Raw genomic sequence first — 22,026 nt, forward strand, 5'->3', positions numbered from 1 at the left:
CACTCGTTTCTGACGTATGCACTCACAGTGCACTCATTTATGATACACACACACACACACACACACACACACACTGCTCCAGACAGACACGCTCACCATAATGGCTCAGCGCCCACCTCCTCTCATTTCCTTGACACTCAGACAAGCTCTACATTCCCTTTTTAAACCCAGTGTATTTTTTCTCTCATTGTAACAACTAGGCGTGGGTGGGAGAATCTCCTCTCTTTTTTCATACATCTATGGAGCTTTAAAACAAATCCTCCCACCTAGCTCTGCATCTTAAGGGGGGGTGCATGCAGGACTGGGGAAAGCTACAAACTAGGCTCATGCCCAAGTGCTTCAGCTGGCCTGAAGAGGTTGAAGCATGGTATGGAGAATGTGAAAAGGGAGACATTCGTCTCCCTCTCTCAAAATACTAGAACCCAGTGGGGTCATCCCATGAAGCTCATTGGTGGGAGATCCAGAACAAATAAAAGGAAGGACTTCTTCACACAGTGCAGAGTTAAATTATGGAACTCACCACCACAGGATATAGTGACGGCCACCAATTTGGATGGCTTTAAAGGGGTGTGCGGATAAATTCCTGGAGGAGAAGGCTATCAACGGCTACTAGCCCTGATGATTGTGTGCTATCTCCAGTATTCGAGGCAGTAAGCCTGTGTGCACCAGTTGCTGGGGAACATGGGTGGGAGGGGGCTGTTGCACCGTGTCCAGCTTGTTCATCCCTGGCTGATGGCTGGTTGGCCACTGTGTGAACAGAGTCCTGTACTAGATGGACCCTTGGTCTGATCCAGCATGGCACTTCTTATTTTCTTATGCCTTCTCCTCCCCACTTAGGAAATTATTTATTTATTTATTTATTTATTTATTTATTTATTTATTTATTATACATTTCTATTCCACCCTGTAGCCGAAGCTCTCTGGGCAGTTTACATAAGATATTTTCTAGGATTCCTTTTGGCTCCATGACATCATCGAACAGACAATCCTGATTGGCTACTTGGCGCTGTGGCATCATCATATTCACTATGCAGTGTCTTATGGGCAGAGAAGAAACTGTTTCCAATGAAAAAGTGGCACCAGGACAGCAGCAGATAGAGGAATGTAGGAAGATGCCATACTATTTGTCCATCCAGCCCAGGATTATCTGCTCTGACTAAGGGTGTCAGAGACATTTGAAATGAATTCAAATGACTTGGATTTCCGTTAATCCAACCCACCAAATCCACAGCACACTGGCATTTTCCAAGTCATATGGATTCCATGGGCTCTTAGAGCATTTTTTTAAAAAAATCCAGGATCATATGCAAATTTAGTCGTACAAAAGTATGAAAGTTACTGGAAAATACACAAATATATACACCATTAAAAAACAGCAACAAATGCTGAATACATCTCTAATCTTTCTCCAGCCTCCAATTCGTAGAACTCTTTTTTTCCCTTTTTGTCTGCACTTCTCATTGAGCATTCATTGTATGCTGAAAAATATGCAAAGTGTTATGAGGCGGCAAATGTTACGGAGTTTGTGAAAGACTTTTTTGTGTACTTTTTTGAAGGGGATAAAAGTTGTGATGAGCGGATCATAGAATGAAAGATTCCTGACAAGCCACAAAACACAGAAAGAACGATTAACCTAATCCACGTATCCCTAACTTTAATTGGCACCTTCCCTCCAAGAGTCTGAGGCAAAGGTACCCCCACTGCTTGCAACCCTGACTGTAGAGGACAGGGATTAAATCTGGGACCCTCTGTATCTAAAACATGTGCTCTGCTCTCCAAGGAGCCACAGTCCATCTCTTCATTTGGTATCAAAAAGGAAGGTCTTGTTCAGAGGAGGGCAACCAGGATGATCAGGGGTCTGGAAACGAAGCCCTATGAAGAAAGACTGAAACAACTGGGCATGTTTAGCCTGTATAAGAGAAGATTGAGGGGAGACATGATAGCACTCTTCAAAGACTTGAAAGGTTGTCACTCAGAGGAGGGCCAGGATCTCTTCTCGATCCTCCCAGAGTGCAGGACACGGAATAATGGGCTCGAGTGACAGGAAGCCAGATTCTGCTGGTCATCAGAAAAAACTTCCTGATTGTTAGAGCAGTATGACGATGGAACCAGTTACCTAGGGAGGTTGTGGGCTCTACCACACTAGAGGCATTCAAGAGGCAGCTGGACAATCATCTGTCAAGTATGCTTGAGGGTGGATTCCTACATTGAGCAGGGGGTTGGACTCGATGGCCTTGTAGGCCCCTTCCAACTCTACTATTCTATGATTCTATGATTCTAAATCCCAAACCATCACTATTTCCAGCACATATCCAGTGTCCATCATCCCCACCACTACCGCACAGATGTTCTCTTATTGAATCTGGGACCTGGTTAGGATACCCTGGCCCTGAGTATGTGTGTGTGTTGTGGGGAGGGGAATTAGGGTAAGAAATTACCCCCAAAGTGGCAAGAAGTCCAACCATCTAAAAATGCAGTGCAGTACTATTCTCCCCACTGCCTTTCAAGCTGTTGACATGGCATAAATGACTATCACAAGAGTGAAGAAAATGGTCCCCTAATAAAAGCAAAGTGATGCGCTGCTAACGTGTTGTGCATTTTCTGCTTGCTGATTTCACTGCAGGGTAACTCACTTTCCGCAGCTTTATTTTAAACCTTTGCATACCACCGCTAATGCATTTGGTATTTACAGGGTAATAAGAAAAAGAGGCACTCCAGTCTCAGCCCCAAAGAGCTTACAGTACTGAGTTCAATTATCACTATTCCTGCACACAACTCACATACTGCTCTTCCTCAGTTATTTTCTAATCAACAAGCACACAATAAAAGGTTAGCATGACCAAGTCTGGTGAAAGGTGGGTGTGGGATGCAGCATGAGTAGTTGGGCTTTGCTTGTGATGGATGGTTTTGACTAGGGTGACCATATTTGGGAAACCAAAAAAGAGGACACCTAGTGTGCGTGTGGGGAAGCAGCTTTCTGAGTCCTGCAGAAAGTACGTTATTCCCCCGCCACCTTAAAGAACCCGATTGGAGTGGAGGAGGGGAAAGGATTTCATTCTGCACCACCACCATCCACTCCAATTGGGGCCTTTTCTATAATGTCCACGAATGACCCACTTTCCCCTTTAAGACCTCAATTGGAGCTCGGGGTGGGGGAATGCTGTGCCTCAAGAACGCATGTCATTCCCTCCTGCCATGCTAATGGCAGCCTTAAAGGGGAAGGTGTGTCATTCCAGGACATTATTGAAAATTATAGAAAATCCCCCCTGACACCATGGAAAGAACAAAAACCAGGACAAATCCTGGGAAATCCTGACAGTTGGTCACCCTAGTTTTGACCCTGAAAGTGACACTTATGTAATGAATCTTCCAAAAACAGAGGGGGGGCGGGTTTAATTCTCAAACCAGGTTTTCACTTGAGGAAGGCAGGGAGCACTCTCCTGCTTAATAAAATAAGGACGGTCTTGCTGGATATAACCAAGGTCCATCTAGTCTCAGCGTCCTCTTTCTAAGAAGTAACCAAGTGCCTCCACCATTCATAAAAGCTACATTTAATCGTCATTACTTTCCCTCTGTCTCCAGCACTTCCAGTATTCAGAAGCTGCTGGATATGGAGGATCCATTATGTTACCCCTCCCCAACCTGGTGCCCTCTTAAATATTTTGAACATCAACTCCCATCAGCCCCAGCAAGCATGACCAATGGCTAGGAATTCTGGGTGTTGTTGTCTAAAATGTCTGGAAGGCCCCAGACCAGGGAAGCTGGCAGTTGCTAATAGAATGCTCCACCCTGGACAATGCAGACGAATACATTGAATTATATATTCACTTATGGGATTTGTCTGAGTGGAGGTGGCTGTGCTGCATTGGCCTTGCAAATGAGGCCATAAAATGATTTACTACCCTACAAAAGTTGTTACTAGCCTACGGACACCTTTGTTGATGACAGTGTAAAATGGGGGGGGAGTACCACAGTGTTTTACAATAGCTTTCCTTGATTTGTTTCAACAAGACAATTCTTCATGGCCAAAAGAGAACAAGCTGGTTTTGACAAGTCAAATCCCATTGCCAGATGGCCCTTCTAGAGGTCAAGAAGAAGGTTAAGACATGGCAGAATCTAGAACATACATTGTGAATTATCTCTGTGATAGAGGGGCCCAGCACTCGGGGGTGAGCTATATGCAGGCAGAAGGTCCCAAGGTTCAATCCATGGCATCTCCTGTTCAATCAAGGAGCAGCTCATGGGAATCATAGAATCATAGAATAGTAGAGTTGGAAGGGGCCTATAAGGCCAGCAAGTCCAACCCCCTGCTCAATGCAGGAATCCATCCCAAAGCACACCTGACAGATGGCTGTCCAGCTGCCCCTTGAATGCCTCTAGTGTGGGAGAGCCCACAACCTCCCTAGGCAACTGGTTCCATTGTCGTACTGCTCTAACAGTCAGGAAGTTTTTCCGGATGTCCAGCCAGAATCTGGCTTCTTGTAACTTCAGCCCATTATTCCAACCTTTCAAGTATTTGAAGAGTGCTATCATGTCTCCCCTCAATCTTCTCTTCTCCAGGCTAAATATGCCCAGTTCTTTCAGTCTCTCTTCATAGGACTTTGTTTCCAGACCCCTGGTCATCCTGGTTGCCCTCCTCTGAACACACTCCAGCTTGTCTACATCCTTCTTGAAGTGTGGTGCCCAGAACTGGACACAATACTCTAGATGAGGCCTAACCAGGGCTGAATAAAGAGGAACCAGTACCTCACATGATTTGGAAGCTTTATTCTATCAATGCAGCCCAAAATAGCATTTGCCTTTCTTGCAGCCACATCGCACTGTTGGCTCATATTCAGCTTGTGATCTACAACAATTCCAAGATCCTTCTCATTTGTAATATTTCTGAGCCAAGTATCCCCCATCTTGTAACTGCATTTGGAAAGACCCTCTAGCTGAGACCCTAGAGAACTGCAGTTAGAATAGACCACATTGGCCTCAGTGGACAAACCATGGGATCTGGTGGAAGGCAGCTTCCTATGCAGGCAAGGCACTGAGCATCTCAGAATAGGAACCTAACCTTGAGCTGCCTTGTCTGATTCTCTGCTATTAGTATTCATCCCTTGAGCCGGGTGTTGACTGGCAGGACGTCTTCAAGGTCTTTCCTATTGCCCCCCTGTTCCTTTTAACCGGTAGTGCCAAGGTCCGAACCTGGGACTTCCTGCATGCAACTCATGCATTCACTTCCTTGCTTGTTCCAGCCACAAAGCCTTAACTGTTGAGAATTGTGGGAGATGCAATCCAACACATCTGGATGATGTCCAGATGGGGAAGGCTGGTATGGAAAGAGCATCTTCAGGTTCATCGCTCATCAGCATCACAGCAACTCCAGTGCCATTATTTATATCAGGGATGGAGGAGCTGCAGCCCAGATGTTGCCGGACTGCAATTCCTCGGAACACTAACCCTAACCATGCTAGCTGGGGGCTGACAGGAGATGAAGCACTGGAGGCTGGTGGGGAGGGGAATCCACTCCGGATTTCAGTCAGAGCTAGCTAGATCTCTTAAGGAGCTATCCAAGGTGTGGAAGCCCCTCAGATAGGTCCGTTAGAGTTTTGACTGGTTCCGACTGAAACCCGGAGTGGATTCACCAACCCACTATCACCAGAGCCACCAACCTCCACTAGATGATACCCAATGACAGAGGGGGGCAGGTCCTACACCCCATTAACAGATGAGGCAATGACAATAAAGACTGGGTGAGAATCAGAATTCTGATTTCCATTTGTAGCTACCTAAAAGATTCCCCACAAATAAAAAAATACATAAACCTAGAACATCAGGGAGAAAACCCAGCCTATTTCCTAATGTGCTAGTGTTCTGCTTGCAGGGAGTTTCCCCACACATTCCCACACATTCCCCACATTCCCCACACCTGCACCGCCAGCAGCTGCAGTCTGGAGATTTTTCTGTCCATTCTACAAAAAAAAAACCCCAACTCATTTTACCACACATGTAGGTCAGACCTGTAATGCAGCGGTAGCAACACCAGCCTTAGAAGGATGAGTCCCACTCCACACACAAATGTAAGGTGCTTAGCAACCAGAAAATAAACCACACTGGAGAAATGCAATTAAACTAATGGAATGTGAACATTGTTGCACGAAATTTGTTCCAAGAGCCATAGACCCTAATCCTGGAAATGTATGCCTGACACCATCACTTATGCACAGCCACGCTTAACTAAAATCATTTGAAGGAAATCCTTTCCCAAACGAAAAAGGGAGAGCTGTCAAGAGGTCCTTGGCTCAAAACGGCAGAGATTTTATATTTGACAGGTGAAGAGCCACAGCTGTTCACCTGTGGTGAGTAGAATCATTTCCAAGTGACCAGGAAGGAAACCTTCTGTAAATTGAAAGGGGTTGTGTGTCGCTGTTTCCGGATGGGGATACAGCACAAATGACATGTATGTGTAGAAGAAGGAGAAGAGGAGGAGGAGGGGGGGTGTTGACTAGCTACTTGTGGACCTATTTGTAAAGCTGGGTTATATACAAACTTTGGAAAAGAAAGAAACCCCTATGGAGTGAATATTCTGCTGTCCAGCTCTCTCCCTGCTTCCTAAGAATGTAGGAGATGAGCCCGCTTTCCTTCCACTATCACCTAGCCCAGCCAGAAATCTCACAGCCACAGTTTTTCTTGAGTCCTAAAAGGAGTTCTCTCCCCGCCCCCCTGCACTCTCTCAGGTTAACTTCTTGAAAGAAAAATCTCAGAGCCTCCCCGGAGTAATTTCTGGCAGCCTTCCATGCAGAGAATACAACAGTCACTGTTTGTGAGTTAATGTTTCATCAACTTCATGAGTTTGCTTGACTGCCCTCTGGGAAGACATTTAAAAAATGATTAGCATTTTCATAAGATGCTCCGGGCAGTTTCTAGCTTCTCCCCGCCTCCGCCCTTCCTCTCTTGTATATTCTTAAAAGAAATTCTTTTTAGTAAAGTCTGCCTTGGCCAGATGTTGTTTGGAACCATTTAAATATTAAAACATCACCAGTGCAGATGTGCCAGGTCTGGAATTAGGCACACTTTATGCTCCGAAAATGAAGGTGTGCAATAGGAAGACACATATATTGGATCAGAAATGGCATCACAGCACAATAAGAATTGCCTTTCGACCATCCTACCCACTTCTCTGAAGACACCCAGGAAACTCACTTCTTAAGTAAAGTTGGAATCCTTCATTTGCCTGCCAGAGCCTACAGATAAAATGTGTAAACCCTCTCTGACTTCCTACTTAATGAATTGTGCTCAGATTTAAACAAGACATGTGAGATTTGTTTCCAATTAACATTCAAAACTAGACATCTAGCTTTCAGAAAACCACCTCTCTGCCCCAGGAAGAATATAGCCAGCAGTTAACTGCTGACAGTCTCTCTCTCTCTCTCTCTCACACACACACACACACACACACACAGGCACAAGTGACAGAAAACTACCTCTCTGCCCCAGGAAGAATATAGCCAGCAGTTAACTGCTGACAGTCTCTCTCTCTCTCTCTCTCTCTCTCTCTCTCTCTCTCTCACACACACACACACACACACACACACACTCACACACACACAGGCACAAGTGACAGAAAACTACCTCTCTGCCCCAGGAAGAATATAGCCAGCAGTTAACTGCTGACAGTCTCTCTCTCTTTCTCTCTCTCTCTCTCTCTCTCTCTCTCTCTCTCACACACACACACACAGGCACAAGTGACAGAGGTTCACATTACTTCATCACTGAACTGGTATCTGTACCTTTTCCTTCCCGTTTCTCCGGGACAGGTGAAAAAGATCACTTATACTTGCATACAGCTGGCCCCTGTGCATGTAACAGGGTTGGCACTTACACACTGGTTGGTGTTCATAGGACTGCAGCCCTAGTGAGACTGCTTTGCAAAGCAACTTCCAACATTTGCCACAACAGAACAAAAATAATACTTCATCCCACTGGACAACAAAACCGTACTTGAGATGGATAGAATGCATTGGTCAATATCACGCATTTCTGCTTGATACATTGACATACTTTCTGCAAAAGCTTACTCTAGAAGCATTACATAAGCCAGGAAGCAAAACAATTTTAATTTTTCAAAAATAAAAAATAAAGAAGGCGAAGCTGCGCTATATCCCAGCGTTTGAGGAAAGTCTGCAATAGACTTACTCAAGTCCTCCTCCTGTTTGGTTTTGTTAATTGGTTTTACTACATCTCAAAACGCATCACACACATCGTTTCTCAAGAGAAAGAAAGAAAGAAAGAAAGAAAGAAAGAAAGAAGCATGCCTGGATTTTTATTTATTTTTTAAAGAACATCTTTGCGAGTTTCTACAACCTCCTCCCTCCTTACGCTTTCCTACTTGGAGGAGAAACTCCTTGCAGGAAGAGGTGAGCCAGGCGAGGCGAAAATCGAGGGATACAGGTGAAAAGATGGAGAGAGTGGTCCAGACACGAAGCATCCGATCGGAGCGGTGCCCAGAGAAGAGGCAAGGCGTGAGCGCGAAGGAAAGAGAGAAGCAGCCGCAGAGAGAGAGAGAGAGAGAGAGAGAGAGAGAGAGAGAGGACAGCGAAAGGGAGGGGGACGTTGTACTTCAACTCACCTTGAGCTGCTGCCAGTCCTCTGGTGCTGATCACACTTGCTATCAAAGCAGCCACATACCAAATCATAGTACTACCGACCAACGAACCGGAGCTTCATCCTAGCTGCGAAGCGCCCTTCGTGCCGGAGCCCTTTTCATCGCCCAGCCCAGCCCTGCCCTGCCCGGGGCGAGTGCCAAAGGCGCGCTGCCTCCCGCTCTCCTCCTCTTCCTTCTCATGCCCTCACCAGCCCTCCTCCTGGCTGCCTCCCCGCCGCTCTCTCCATCCTTCCTCGCCCAGCGCAGCGCAGCCCGCCCTGCCTCCGCCTCTCGCAGACATGCAGCACCCGGCACCTGCGCTGCTCGCGGAAGGCGCCGCCGCCGCCGCCGCCGCCAGAGAGGGAGAGAGCCGAGAGCGCCAGAGAGCGCTCAGCCGAAGTCCTCTCCGGGCGCGCAGCCTAGCCTGGGCCATTTGAGCCTCCTTGGCGACGCCCCCGCCGGCTTCCCATTGGATGGCAGGGAAGGAAGCGGGGCCCCGATTGGATCCTGGCGGCCCTGACAGCGAGGGTGGGAGGGGGGAGAGAAAGGCGCCCCCCTCTCCTCCCTCCCGCCAAGGTGGGTTGGAGCGTGCAATGCACAGAGCCGCAGAATCATGCGCAATGCCATGGCGAAGGGACTGGTCCCCCCCCCCTCCCCACGTTTTTTTTTTTCCTCCCATCGCCTCTCTCCCTCCCTGCTCACACTGCATGGACAGTTCCCCAAGAAGAGGATGCTCCTGGACCAGGGTGAAGAGAGGGGGAGGCAGGAGGAGGCGGGGGTGGGTAGGGGGGAGGCAAGCTGGGAGGGGGCGGGTGGGTGGCTGGCTGGCTGCGTCCGGGGAGATCTCCGCAGAGCGCCCCAATGCAGCTGGTGGGGAGGAGAAGGGAGGGGACGGCAGATGCCCCTTTGCCGAGCGAGCTCCGGAGCACTTCTCTCTCGACTCCGTCCGCTTCCCACTCTTCGCGATGACTCTCCGGGTCCCGAGTGGGATGGGAGAGCTGACAGCTTCTGCACCCACTCTCTGCCTGCCTAGCTAGCTTTCTCCCGCCGCCGGAGCTCCGCGTCGTGGCTCCGGGCCTCTGACTCCAACGACCAAAATTGGGGGGAGGGAGGGAGGGAGAGAGAGAGAGAGAGACACGGTGTGATGTTCCATGGGAGGAAGGACATGCCAGAGTTGTAGGATGCAGTCATAAGGAATCTCCGCCGACATTTAGGAGGGGGCTGCGGCAAAAGACCCCTAGCTACCTAGTCTTGGAAAGCGCTCCTCTCGGAGTTGCGGTGGGTCTCTCTGTGCTCTTCAGCCACCCACCCTGGATGCACCCAACCTCCCTCCCATGGATTACGTGATGTCAGAACAGGCAAACAGATTTTGGCCCCCAGCACAGTAGCCTCCGGTGCCTTGCAAGGCTTTCTCCCCCAGGGCTCAAAAGACAACTATTCAGTTCAAGGGGTGCCTTTGGAAACGCCAGTGGGCAGGGCCAGCCCTGCAGTTAGGCCGAGTGAGGCAGCTGACAGTGGCATGAAATGGTTAGTTACTGAATGTGTTAATATTGTCCTTTTTAATTTTATATTGTATAAAATTTTTAATTTTAATTTTTAATTTTATATTGTATAATATTGTACTTTTTTAATTTTATTTTTTTACTCCCAGGGAGTGATGCTTGTGGGATTTTCTGTCTCAGGTGCCAAAACAACTGGGCCAGTGTTTTGTACCTTGCCTTGAGAGGCACCATGTACTGTTCTCCTCCGGCATCAAAAACATCTTGCCCGGCTCTTCCGTTAGGCCTGGGTAAACTAGGGAGGGCCCATAGCTCAGTGGCAAAGCACTTTCTTTGCCTACAGAAGGTCCCAGGTTCAGCTCCCAGCATCTGAGGCAGGGCTGGAATTATCAGCAGTGGCTAGCTAGAGAGTGGCTGCCAGTCAGTGTTGAGAATTCTGGGCTAGATGGATGAATGGTTTGACTTCTTATAAAGCAGTTTCCTGTGTTCCTAACTCCATGGTCTGGTTTTGGCAATCCCAGCCACTAAGAATCCCACCTGCCCCCCAATACTACCAATGGTGCCAAAATACCATCTTGCCTAGGGTGCCAAAATACCTGGAGACTGGCCTTATCTCACAGAGCAAACTCCTTTTCTCTTCCACCTCTGCCAGCCAACTCATTCCCCCTATCTTTACATAGATCACCACTCTAGTTCAACACCCATACTCAATCTCTCTCACACACATACACACACACCTGCATCTGAAACATGGGAGGGGGACCAATGGTCCACCTTAGATGGCTTAAATCTAACCGACCTTTCCAAACTCTTGAAATGTGCAATGAAAATGCTGAGTAGTGTTTATAATGGCTGGTGCTCTTCTTCATCCTACTTCTTATTCTTTCTCAGAGAGATCTAGAAAAAATAAATGCTATCTCATAGAATCATAGAATCATAGAATAGCAGAGTTGGAAGGGGCCTACAAGGCCATCGAGTCCAACCCCCTGCTCAATGCAGGAATCCACCCTAAAGCATCCCCGACAGATGCTTGTCCAGTTGCCTCTTGAAGGCCTCTAGTGTGGGAGAGCCCACAACCTCCCTAGGTAACTGATTCCATTGTCACACTGCTCTAACAGTCAGGAAGTTTTTCCTGATGTCCAGCTGGAATCGGGCTTCCTTTAACTTGAGCCCATTATTCCGTGTCCTGCACTCTGGGAGGATCAAGAAGAGATCCTGGCCCTGCTCTGTGTGGCAACCTTTTAAGTATTTGAAGAGTGCTACGATGTCTCCCCTCAATCTTCTCTTCTCCAGGCTAAATATGCCCAGTTCTTTCAGTCTCTCTTCATAGGGCTTATGTCTATTTCTATTTCTGAGGAGGAGGGACAATGCACGGACCCTTTCCACTGTCACAACTCACAGGATTGAACTAAGACCAAGGGAATGGTTTCAACAAGACCCCGAGGCTGGTCAAGACCCTGTAGAACCATAGTCCCAAATCCTTACCAACCTGCCTCCCTTAACAATGACAACATAATTTAAATAGAACCTAGGAAGGAGTGGGAGAGAAAAGCACTGAGTCAGCTGTTAATCCCAGGATTGGAAGTGAAAGCTTCCAAATTCTTTTCCAGGAGCCTGATCCCCCTGTGACTGGGAAAGGGCTCAATTTCTTATGCTCCTTTTTGTTCCATCTCTTTAAAAATAAAAATAAAAAACCAACCTAATTCCAGGAAGAAAGAGCAACCTAAAGAGGGGCTTCAGGAGCCTGAGGTTTTATGGAAGGAGCTCTTTGTTCTTCAATGGCAGCTCTATTATAAGCAGTGGTGCAGCTCAGTAATTTTAGTCTCTGGAGATAATGTTCTTATGTCCCCACAAATACATAGACACACATATTTAGATGGTAATGGGTATTACTTCACTGATTTCAATATGGGTTAAGTCAGCCCTGCTGCATTCAGGGGTCCTTCTGCTCATTAAGAGAAGAAGAGGCATGCTGCATCAGACCAAGGGTCGATCCTGTCTGCCATTCTCTTCAAACAGTGGCCAACGAGATGCCTCTGGGAAGCCCACAAGCAGGACATGAATGCTGTAGCACCCTCCAGGTCATGTTCCCCAGCAAGTGGTGTACATAGCATACTGCCTCTGCTACTGGAGATAGCATATAGCCATGAGAACTAGTAGCCATTGGTAGCCTTCTCCTCACAGAATTTGTCCAATTCCTTTTAAACCATCCGAGTTGGTGGCCATAACTACATCTTGTGGTGACGAACTCCATAACTGAACTATGAGCTGGGTGAAGAAGTCCTTCCTTTTATCTGTCCTGAATCTCCTGCCAACCAGCTTCATGGGATGACCACTATGAGAGAGGGAGAAAAATGTCTCCCTATCTATTTTCTCCACACTATACATCATTTTAAACACCTCTATCACGTTCCCCCTTACTCGACATTTTCCCCAAGCTGTGGAGTGTGGCCTTGGACAACTTCCCCCAAATTCTGCACAAACACTCTATGAATACAAGCATGCAGTCCTCTACATACTTAGGTGGGAACGAGTCCAATTGAATTCAATGGGGCTTACCTCCAAATCAACACAAATGGAATTGCTCTGCAAATTGATATACTGTCACTTAAAAGTGAATTTTAGGCTGTATAGTCAATACAGCCCAAGTCCCCATCAATACTGCCTACTGACTCAACTTCTAAGACACACACAGCCTCTTCTGGATGCTTTGTCCTAGAACAGGGATGGGGATTTTTTTTTTCCAGTTGAGGGCCCTTGGAAGACAGCTCCCCAACATTCCTGAACATTATCCATGCTGATTGGGGCTGATGGAAGTTGAAGTCTGAACATCAGGAAGGCACCAGATTATGGAAGCCTGCTTTAGGGAGTAGTCCATTGGGGGACTGCATGCTGATGGTGCAAGCAGGGCCAAAACCAAACATAGGTGGGTCCATCCCTTTTCTCTCTTTCTGCCACCCCTTTTTCCTCTCTTTTCCTCTCTCTCTCTCTCTCTCTCCATTTTCCTCTCCAACTAGCAGACTATCAAGCAAAGAACAGAACACTCTTGCCAGAAGTATGAAATGATCTCTTGCAGAAAACTTTTGAGATTGCATTGAGAACTGCATGAAATTAGACTAAGGGTAGCATATGCTCCTAGGGCAGCTTTCCTCAACGTGGGGCGCTCCAGATGTGTTGGACTGCATCTCTCAGGCTGGGGCATTCTGGGAGATGCAGTCCAACACATCTGGAGCGCCCCAGGTTGAGGAAGGCTGTCCTAGGGCCTCAGATTGACCAGCGCTGCACTAGAACGGTGGCTTCACGAGAGCAGCCAAGCCCTTGCATGAAGGCCACGTCAGACCTGACGCTAAACGCATCACTAATAATCATGTTGGGTTGGTGGGTTTTTTTCTGAATGAATAGCAGGAGTGTTTTTCATCAGGATTGCAGTGCAAAAGAGGGAGGGTTAACCTCTCATCCCCCACTGCAATCCTGACAACCCCAAAATTGCCCATGCAATTAACGGCTCCAGGGAAAAAAGATCCTATTTGGTGCCAATGTTAACTTTATTTTAGGAGCCAATGGAGGCTTTTTCTCTTGTTGGGACAACCAGTGGGGGAAGAAAAGTTTAAACCACTCCTCCCCACACACTCCGGTTCTGACAAAAATGCACTTACTATTAAGAAGAAGAAAAAAATGGATGTATTTCCTAACGATGCATTTACCATGACATCTAGTTTGGCCTTTAAAAAGCAGGGGAGAGTGGAGTTTAGTTTAATGCACCCCGGAGGTTAAACTTTACTAATTTAGCCTTTCAGCATTCATGTCAGACTTCCTCCCCTAAGAGAAGGTATTTTACGAACTCCAATTAATTAAAGAACCTTCTTAGTACTGAAAAGTCACCAAGCTCCAGAGATGTGTGAAAAGGGTCTTGCTAAAGTTTTAACCAGAGGTGGGAGTCTTCCACACACATAGGGACATAGGAAGCTGCCTTATATTGCTTCAGACCTAGTCCACCTAGCTCAGTATTGCTGACACTGACTGGCAGCAGCAGCTCTTTCAGACAAGGTTTTTTCCAGCCTTACCTGGAGATGCCAGGGATTGAACTTCAGATCTTCTGCAAGCAACGCAGGGCCTCTACCATTGCGCTACAGACCCGCCCCTAAGACAACTCAAAACTAACACTGAGAAATGATGAATTCTGTGACCTGTACAAAGCCAGATTTAGGTTCAATGACCACCTGCAATCCAGGCTGTTGGAGGTGTGAGGCTAACTATCTGCTCACAAGCTGAGACAAACAGTTAATCTTCCCTTGTAAAGCTGGCAAGGCAGCACAGTTTGTGTGGATAGAATTACATTAACATACATCTCTCTGTGTGTGAAGATTCATAACGTCAGTGCCTATTCAACAAACGGTGTGTGTGTGTGCGTGTGCCTGATTATGATCAGATCCTAATGTGCAAATTTATCATTTTATAGGACACAGACAAATCACACATGCAAATGAGCTTCAGCATCATGAAACGGGCTACAAATGCCATTTTTAAAAGGGGTTTTGAAAGCTGAACAAATGAAGGGGGTGCAGAAGATCTCATCTCAGTCTAAAGCTGGCCCTGACTTCAAAGGCTGTTCCATCACTTGGAGCGGAGCTATCATCCAACCCGTTCCTCAGACACGGTCCCATAGAAGCACAGAGAAAGGTGACCTCAAGAGACAACTTCTGCTTCGGATACTACTCCCTTACACTCCCCGTTTCTAGCTGCATGGAGGGCAGGTGCCTATAGCCACGCCAAGGGCCAGTGCAAGACTATTTTGCGCCCTAGGCAAGGTGAGCTACTTTCACACACACACACACACACCCAAAATGCCAACTTTGATTTTCAAGAACGTATGTTTCCTGGAAAAAATAAGAAGCACAAAACTTGAAACTACTAAATTTATTTTAAAGTGCAAGAAATACATCATGCCAATTATAGCAAACAAATTGGAAAGGAACGTCTATGGGTCCAAAATGCATTATTTAATAGGAATATCACCTCCAAATCATCCCCCCCCAACTCACACACACGCGCACACGCACACACTCAGCATCGCTCACTCCAAACAAACACACGCATGAACACATGCATTCACTCAAAGACCCCATGCACCCCATTCACCCATACATTCTCTCTCTCTCTCTCTTCCGGGCGCGTTCTCGAAGTCCCAACGTGGAGCCGCCCCACCCCCACCCCAGCGTCCCTGGCTTCGCTTCAGCTGGGCGGGTGTGGGGCACCATCTCGCCCGCCCAGGCCCAGCTGAATCCTCAGGCCAGCCCAGCTCACAGCCAACGTACGTGAGTGCTGCGCTGTGCCCAGCGCCCCTCTTAGCTTGGCGCTCTAGGCGGCCACCTGAGTGGCCTCTATGGTAGCAGCGGCCCTGGCCACGCCCCACATGTTGGAGATGGAACTTTCTATGGGTGGGTAGGTGGCATGAGTGAGCACAGGAAGGGGGAAAAGAATTCTTCCCTGGCTTGGATTACCATCCAAGCTGGACAGAAACTTGGGAGTGAGGTGCCGTAATCCTCAACTCTGATTGGAGGTGGGCATTAAGGAGTCTTTAAGGTTTGCATTATGAGCCTTGGAATAGGAACTTCAGCAGCAGCACTTCAGGATTCATAGAAGGATCGATGAGACGGGGTCTGACTCTGAACTTGGGCAGGAAACAAAGAATGGAACAATAGAATGAACTGGGCTCCAAATACCTTGAGTGAGATTCAGAGCTTTCCTCCGAATCATAGGAGATTGTTTCCCTTCCTGTGGCACAGCTTGGAAATTTGAGGCCCTGGAACCAAAGGTCTTATTCTGGGGGGTGGGGAAGTTGAGGTAGGCATGTGTATTGTTTCATTTGTGAAGGACCCATTTCAAATCTCTATTCTCTCTTTTCCCCAATACACACACACACACCACCACCACCACTCCGTGCTTTACAAGTGCTTCTACGTTCCTGACGATACGCTGGAGCAAAACCAAACAAAGAAAGACAACCCCCACCCTTTATACCAAGGAAAGAAATGGGGGGAAAGGATCCTCTGAGCATGGGCAGTTTTTCATTTTAAATTCACTTAAATCATAGCACCATCATAACTACCAGTATAAAAGGAAAACTGATGCTGAGGACATTTACTTGGGAATAAGCAGCATTTGGTTGCAGAAAAGGATAATATATAGTCAAGGGGGAAATAATGAGCTTCTGAAAGCATGGACATGCTTGGTTCCAAGATGGAGAGCACAAACAGGGGTCAGGCAGAAGGCAACAGTCCAGGACACAGGCAACAAGGTCCCAAGGCAACACAGCAAAGGGCAGGCAGGAGGTGTGTCAGAGTTCGGTCCAGGTAACCAGGTCCCAAGACAACACAGCAATCATCCAAGGAAGCCGTCTGGATTCAAAGGAAGCTGGATTAAGGAAGATCGGCTGGACATTATTTCCAGCAACGGTCGTAGCCTTCCACTGCTGCTTTTACGCAGAGGATGTCAGAGCTACACCCAAGCTTCAGTGAATGCAGCTGAAAAAGTCCTCCTACATGCAGGTAGACCTTTTCCTAACAAAGAGGCCTCTGGTTCTTTCTAGCATGCCTTCTGAGGGTCTGTCTTGTCTCCAGAGAGCCAGGAGGGTCTTCTGCCTACAAATGTGAAACAGAGTCCTCATCCTCCACAGGCCAATCCCTCACAGTAGTCACTCCAGAGGGTCCAGGCTGCTCCTGGTCTACTGGCAAAGCCTGGGCATTGCTGGTGGCAGGTGGTTCCTGCTCCTCCAGGTCTTCGTCTTCTGAGGAGTCTTCAAGTGGGGCCATGGCAAAAAGTCAAATAAGTATCAAGATTTCATTTTAGCTTCTTGTGTCTCTTCTCCGCTTTCCCTAGATGATCAATGGTTTATCACCGACTAACTGTCACAGCTGGCTTGAGGGAGGAAACTATTTTTGATCCTCCAGTACCAGTCAGAATGATCCACCTGTGAGCATGATTCTTTTAAGGGGAAAAAAATAAAATGATGCAGTAAGTCAGGCAGAATGGGTCAATTGAATCATATTAGCAACTCTTCCTCCTGTTAGCACATTTTCCAACATATCGTATTAGTCATCAATCCCACTAATAGACTCACTTGCACAACACTCACCTTATCAGACAGCAACAATTGTCTGTCGTGTCTTATTAACCTCCTGTAAGGATTCAAGGTGGGAAATACAATGCTCCCAGTCTTACCTTGTCAATTGCTTGTCCCCTTCTTCCTCGGTACCTTCTGACTGGCCTGAACGTAAGGGGGTGAAATAACTTCTGCAGGCACATTTCTAAGGAGGCTTTCAAAGTAGGCACTGGGCCTGACCTTACATGCCACACTCCCAAAACTCAACATTAAAAGAGGATTGAAGAAATGAATAAGACCCCTGTTGGTTCAGGCTGAAGGTCCATCAAGTCTATCATCCTGTTTCCTTGCTGGGGATAATAGGAAGAGTGTGAAGGCAATAGCCCTCCACACTGTTATTCAAAGGAAGTCTACCACTGATCCTGGAAGATCTATAGAGACCATGGATTGTCTGATCTCCTTGTAAAGTGAATAACACTCCATTTTGTAATGGCAAAGTTGTAAATGTAATTATGTGTGGCAGGAGGTACATGCATCAATGGCTAAGAGTCATGCTAAATGGAATCTCCACGTTTATATCTCTCTGAATACCAGGTGCTGGAGACAAGAGAGAGATGTGTGGGGGAGGGTTATTGCCTTGATGACTTGTTGGTGCACTTCCTAGGAGCAATGGGCTAGTAACTAATGGAAGCCAGATGCCAGACTAAACTGAAACTCAATCCAGACAAGACTGAGATGCTGTTAGTAGGTGACTCCGCTGACAGGATGGGGGGTGTTCCACCAGTTCTGGATGGGATTGCACTCACCCTGAAGGAGCAGGTTCGTAGCTTAAGGGTTCTTTTAGATCCATCATTGTCACTTGAGACTCAGGTGACCTCAGTGGCACAGAGTGCCTTCTACAAACTCCGGTTGGTGGCCCAGCTACGCCCCTATCTAGACAGGGATAACCTGGCTTCAGTTGTCCATGCTCTGGTAACCTCCAAGTTAGATTACTGCAATGCACTCTACGTAAGGCTGCCTTTGAAGATGGTTCGGAAGCTGCAGCTCATGCAAAATGCAGCAGCCAGATTGATTTCAGGAACCAGAAGGTTCGACCATATAACACCTGCTCTGGTCTGCTTGCACTGGCTGCCTGTATGTTTCCGAGCCCAATTCAAGGTGCTGGTTTTGACCTATAAAGCCTTACATGGCTTGGAATCACAATACCTGATTGAACACCTCTCCCGACGTGAATATACCCGGTCACTACGTTCAACATCTAAGGTCCTCCTCCGGGTGCCTACTCCGAGAGAGCCTCGGAGTGTGGCAACAAGGGACAGGGCCTTTTTGGTGGTGGCCCCCAGACTATGGAATGATCTCCCTGACGAGGCTCGCCTGGCACCAACGCTGCTATCCTTCCGGCGCCAGGTTAAGACTTTCCTCTTTGCCCAAGCATATGGCGGCACATCTTAATCACCCACATGTTTAGTGTTTTTTTAACGGTTTTTAATGCTTTATGTGTGTATGTTCTGTGTTTTAGAATTTTAAAATTTGTATACTTGTTTTTATCTTAATTTTAGAATTTCTGTAAACCGCCCAGAGAGCCCTGGCTATGGGAGCGGTATATAAGTGCAATAAATAAATAAATAAATAAATAAAGACTAGATAAATCCATGACTTAATCTATCAGGTTTCATGTTCTCTAGTTTCTATCCACTCTCTGGCTCAGATAGGATGACCATATAGAAAGGAGGACAGGGGGGCAGTTGTATAGAAAAGCGAATTGAATAGGACAGTTGTATAGAAAAGGGAATTTCAGCAGGTGTCATTTTTATGCATGCAGCACTTGGTAAAATTCCCTCTTCACTACAACAGTTAAAGCTGCAGGAACCCTGCCCTCTTTTGTATCTGGTCAAGAGGGTAGCAAGGATGAGCAAGAGGATGGAAAGCAATAGCACCTATTGAGGGTGGGAGCCCTTTGTGGGCGACTTGCCCAAGGGCCCTCCAAAACCTGGAGTGAGCACTGCATGAGAATTCAGCAGCCTTATTCCAAAATTCACAGAAGGATTCATGCAACGGATCCTTGGGCCAAACTGAAAAATGGGAAGGAAACAAGGAACGGAGCAGTAAAGCCAATGGCCGTTGCTGGTGTGTCTATAATGGTAGTGTCTATGCCTCGTGGTGGAATGACATATATTGGGTTGCTAAACAAAAGCAACAGCTAAATAAAATGATGTGTTCAGTGACATCAGCTTATTCCCTCTCCCAGACATGCAAAGGGAAGTACATAACGTTATATGTGCCAGCTCATATCATTAGCTTTTACAGAGGCACCACCTGCTACAGACATATGCAGAGTATGCAGCACGACATGAGGACTACGGCAAACCCAAGCGCAGGTGCAAGCGGAACAGCTAAGATGAATTGACATCATCTGCAGACTGACTCAACTTTAGGAATCTATATATAAAAGTAGACCTCTTTCTTACTCAGAGTATTCCTTAGGATCAAGCACAGGAATTAAAACTTCTAATATGAGTGGTGGGGGGCATGAGTGGTTAACTAAAGACCATATATGACATTTATTTGGTATTTACTCAAGCATTACTTGAAGTCTATTTGGTATTTACTGATCCATGTCATCTCCGGGTAAGGCAGGAAAAAATCCTGCCTGAAAGCCTGGACAGTCACTGCCCGTCAGTGTTGGTAATACTGGTCTAGATGAACCAATGGTCTGACTCAGAATAAGATGATAGATAGATAGATAGACAGACAGACAGACAGACAGATAAATAGATGTGTGTACACACCTTTAATACGTATACCAAATCGCAGTAGCTGTAACCAGGCTACTAGTAGTAAGTCAGTAGTATTCATATTAATTAATACTCATTTCCAACTGCTCTTACTACTAACTGCCCCGAGGGCTCCACAGAGCCATGTTTGGCAAGTTAGAAATCAAATAATTCTCTCTAGGAGCAACAAGGGCCATTTTTCCTTCCCATCTATCAGCTTTGATCACCAGTGCTACAGCTAGGGAACACAATTCAACATAACTTAGGGTGACCATATGAGAAGGAGGACAGGGCTTCTGTCTCTTTAACAGTTGCATTGAAAAGGAAATTTCAGCATTCGTAGAATTACAGAATCATTGAGAAAGATTCGTAGAAAGATTCGTAGAATTACAGAATCATTGAGTTGGAAGGGGCCATTTAAGCCATCAAGTTCAACCTGCTGGCCAGTGCAGGAATCCAGTTTAAGTCATATATGACTGTGGAATGGCCTGCTGGGAAAAGATTCGCCAACTTAACAGTCTTTCTGAATTTAAAAAAGCTGTAAAGACTGATCTCTTCCAGCAGTCCTACCCAGCCGAATTTTAATATGCCTGGCTGTTATTTTAATAATGTATTAGTTTTTATATATTTTAATCAGTTTTATGTATTTTACTGTTTTTATAAGAAATTGATGATGATGATGATGACTATCCCTGAGAGAGATGGCTGTCCAGTCTCTTCTTGAATATCTCTAACAATGGGCCCACCACCTCCCTAGGCGTTTAGTTCCATTGTCTGACTGCTCTGGCAGGAGTTTTTTCCTGATGTTCAACCAAAATCTGCTTTCCTGTCACTTAAGCCTCTTATTTTGTGTCCTGTATTATATTGGATGATAAGAAAACTAGCTGTGGCCATCCTCTGTGTGACAACCTTTTTTTTGTATTTGAAAAGTGTTGTCATAATGCCCTCAGCCTACTCTGCTCAAGGCTAAACATACCCAGTTCCTTCCAACTTTCCTCATAGGACCAAGGGCCTTGCTAGACCTACGAGATAATCTGGTCGGAGGTAGGGGTGACGGCGCGCTACAGCTAGCGCGCGCTGTCACCCTTTTCCAGACATCAACACGCGACGGGGCAAGGGAAAGCCCCATCGCATGCTCTGGTTTTTCTTCATTTAAAGGGCCATGTGCGCAGGAGCGCACCACCGAAAAAGGTAGGGTTTTTTTTTAAAAAAATAAACGGTCCCCCGTCCCCGCTCACCATGCTCTGTCCCCCCCCATCCACCAGGCCCGTCCCCGTCCCCGATGCCCATCCCCGTTCTTCTCCTCCCCTCTCTCCTGCCGGGTCCGGTCTTTCCCCCAGCCCCCATCTCCCCCCCCCATGATTATCCCCCCCAGCCCGATGGGCACAGCACTCCTATGAGCGCTGTGCCCAGTACGTGGCTTCTCCCGGCTACTTGCGAGTAAGCAAGCAGCCGGGAAAAGCCACAGACCCTGCTTGACTTTCCGCAGCCCTGGCCTCAGGCAGGGGCTGCGGAAAAGCCGGGCCATAACCGCATCCGGTTATCCCGGGTTAAGGGATGACTTAGCCCGGCCTGACCCCGGGATCCCCTGTGCGTCATCTGGATGCACAGGAGGGAGACCAGGCCTCACACCGGGCTAAGACCTCGTCTAGCAACGGCCTTAGTTTTGAGTCTTCTGGTCATCTTTGTTGCCCTTGCCTGAACTTGTTACAGTTTATCTGACTCCTCCTTAAAGTGTAGTCTCCAAAACTGGACTCAGTATTCAAGTTGAGGTCTGACCGGCTTGGAGTAGAGTGGGACTATTGCTTCCCATAAACAGCTGCAGTTGGTGCAATATTTATTTTTGTCCTAGTCTTGTTTAAAATGTTTAGTAATGAAACAAAAATAATTTTAGTGAGCTTTTTTGGGTGTTTTTTTTTTTTTTTTTAGATTTCTCTCCACACCAGCCCCAATTGTAAGAAATTAAACACTCATTTTTTGGGGGGGGGGGATTTGAAGGCTTGTGAACTATGAATAAACTTG

At 46.9% G+C, this 22,026-nt stretch overlaps 1 protein-coding gene across 1 annotated transcript in view; it reads right to left on the reverse strand.

The window, feature by feature from the left end:
* Positions 1–8,731, reverse strand: part of IGSF9B (immunoglobulin superfamily member 9B) — a 125,593-nt gene extending 116,862 nt beyond the window's left edge. Inside the window, exon 1 of the mRNA XM_063139123.1 lies at positions 8,615–8,731. Coding sequence (XP_062995193.1) covers positions 8,615–8,681 — 67 coding nt within the window. The 5' untranslated portion in view covers positions 8,682–8,731. The remainder of the gene's footprint in view (positions 1–8,614) is intronic.
* Positions 8,732–22,026: the final 13,295 nt, after the last annotated feature.

Source organism: Elgaria multicarinata, chromosome 12, assembly GCF_023053635.1.
Source record: "Elgaria multicarinata webbii isolate HBS135686 ecotype San Diego chromosome 12, rElgMul1.1.pri, whole genome shotgun sequence".
NCBI lineage: Eukaryota > Metazoa > Chordata > Lepidosauria > Squamata > Anguidae > Elgaria > Elgaria multicarinata.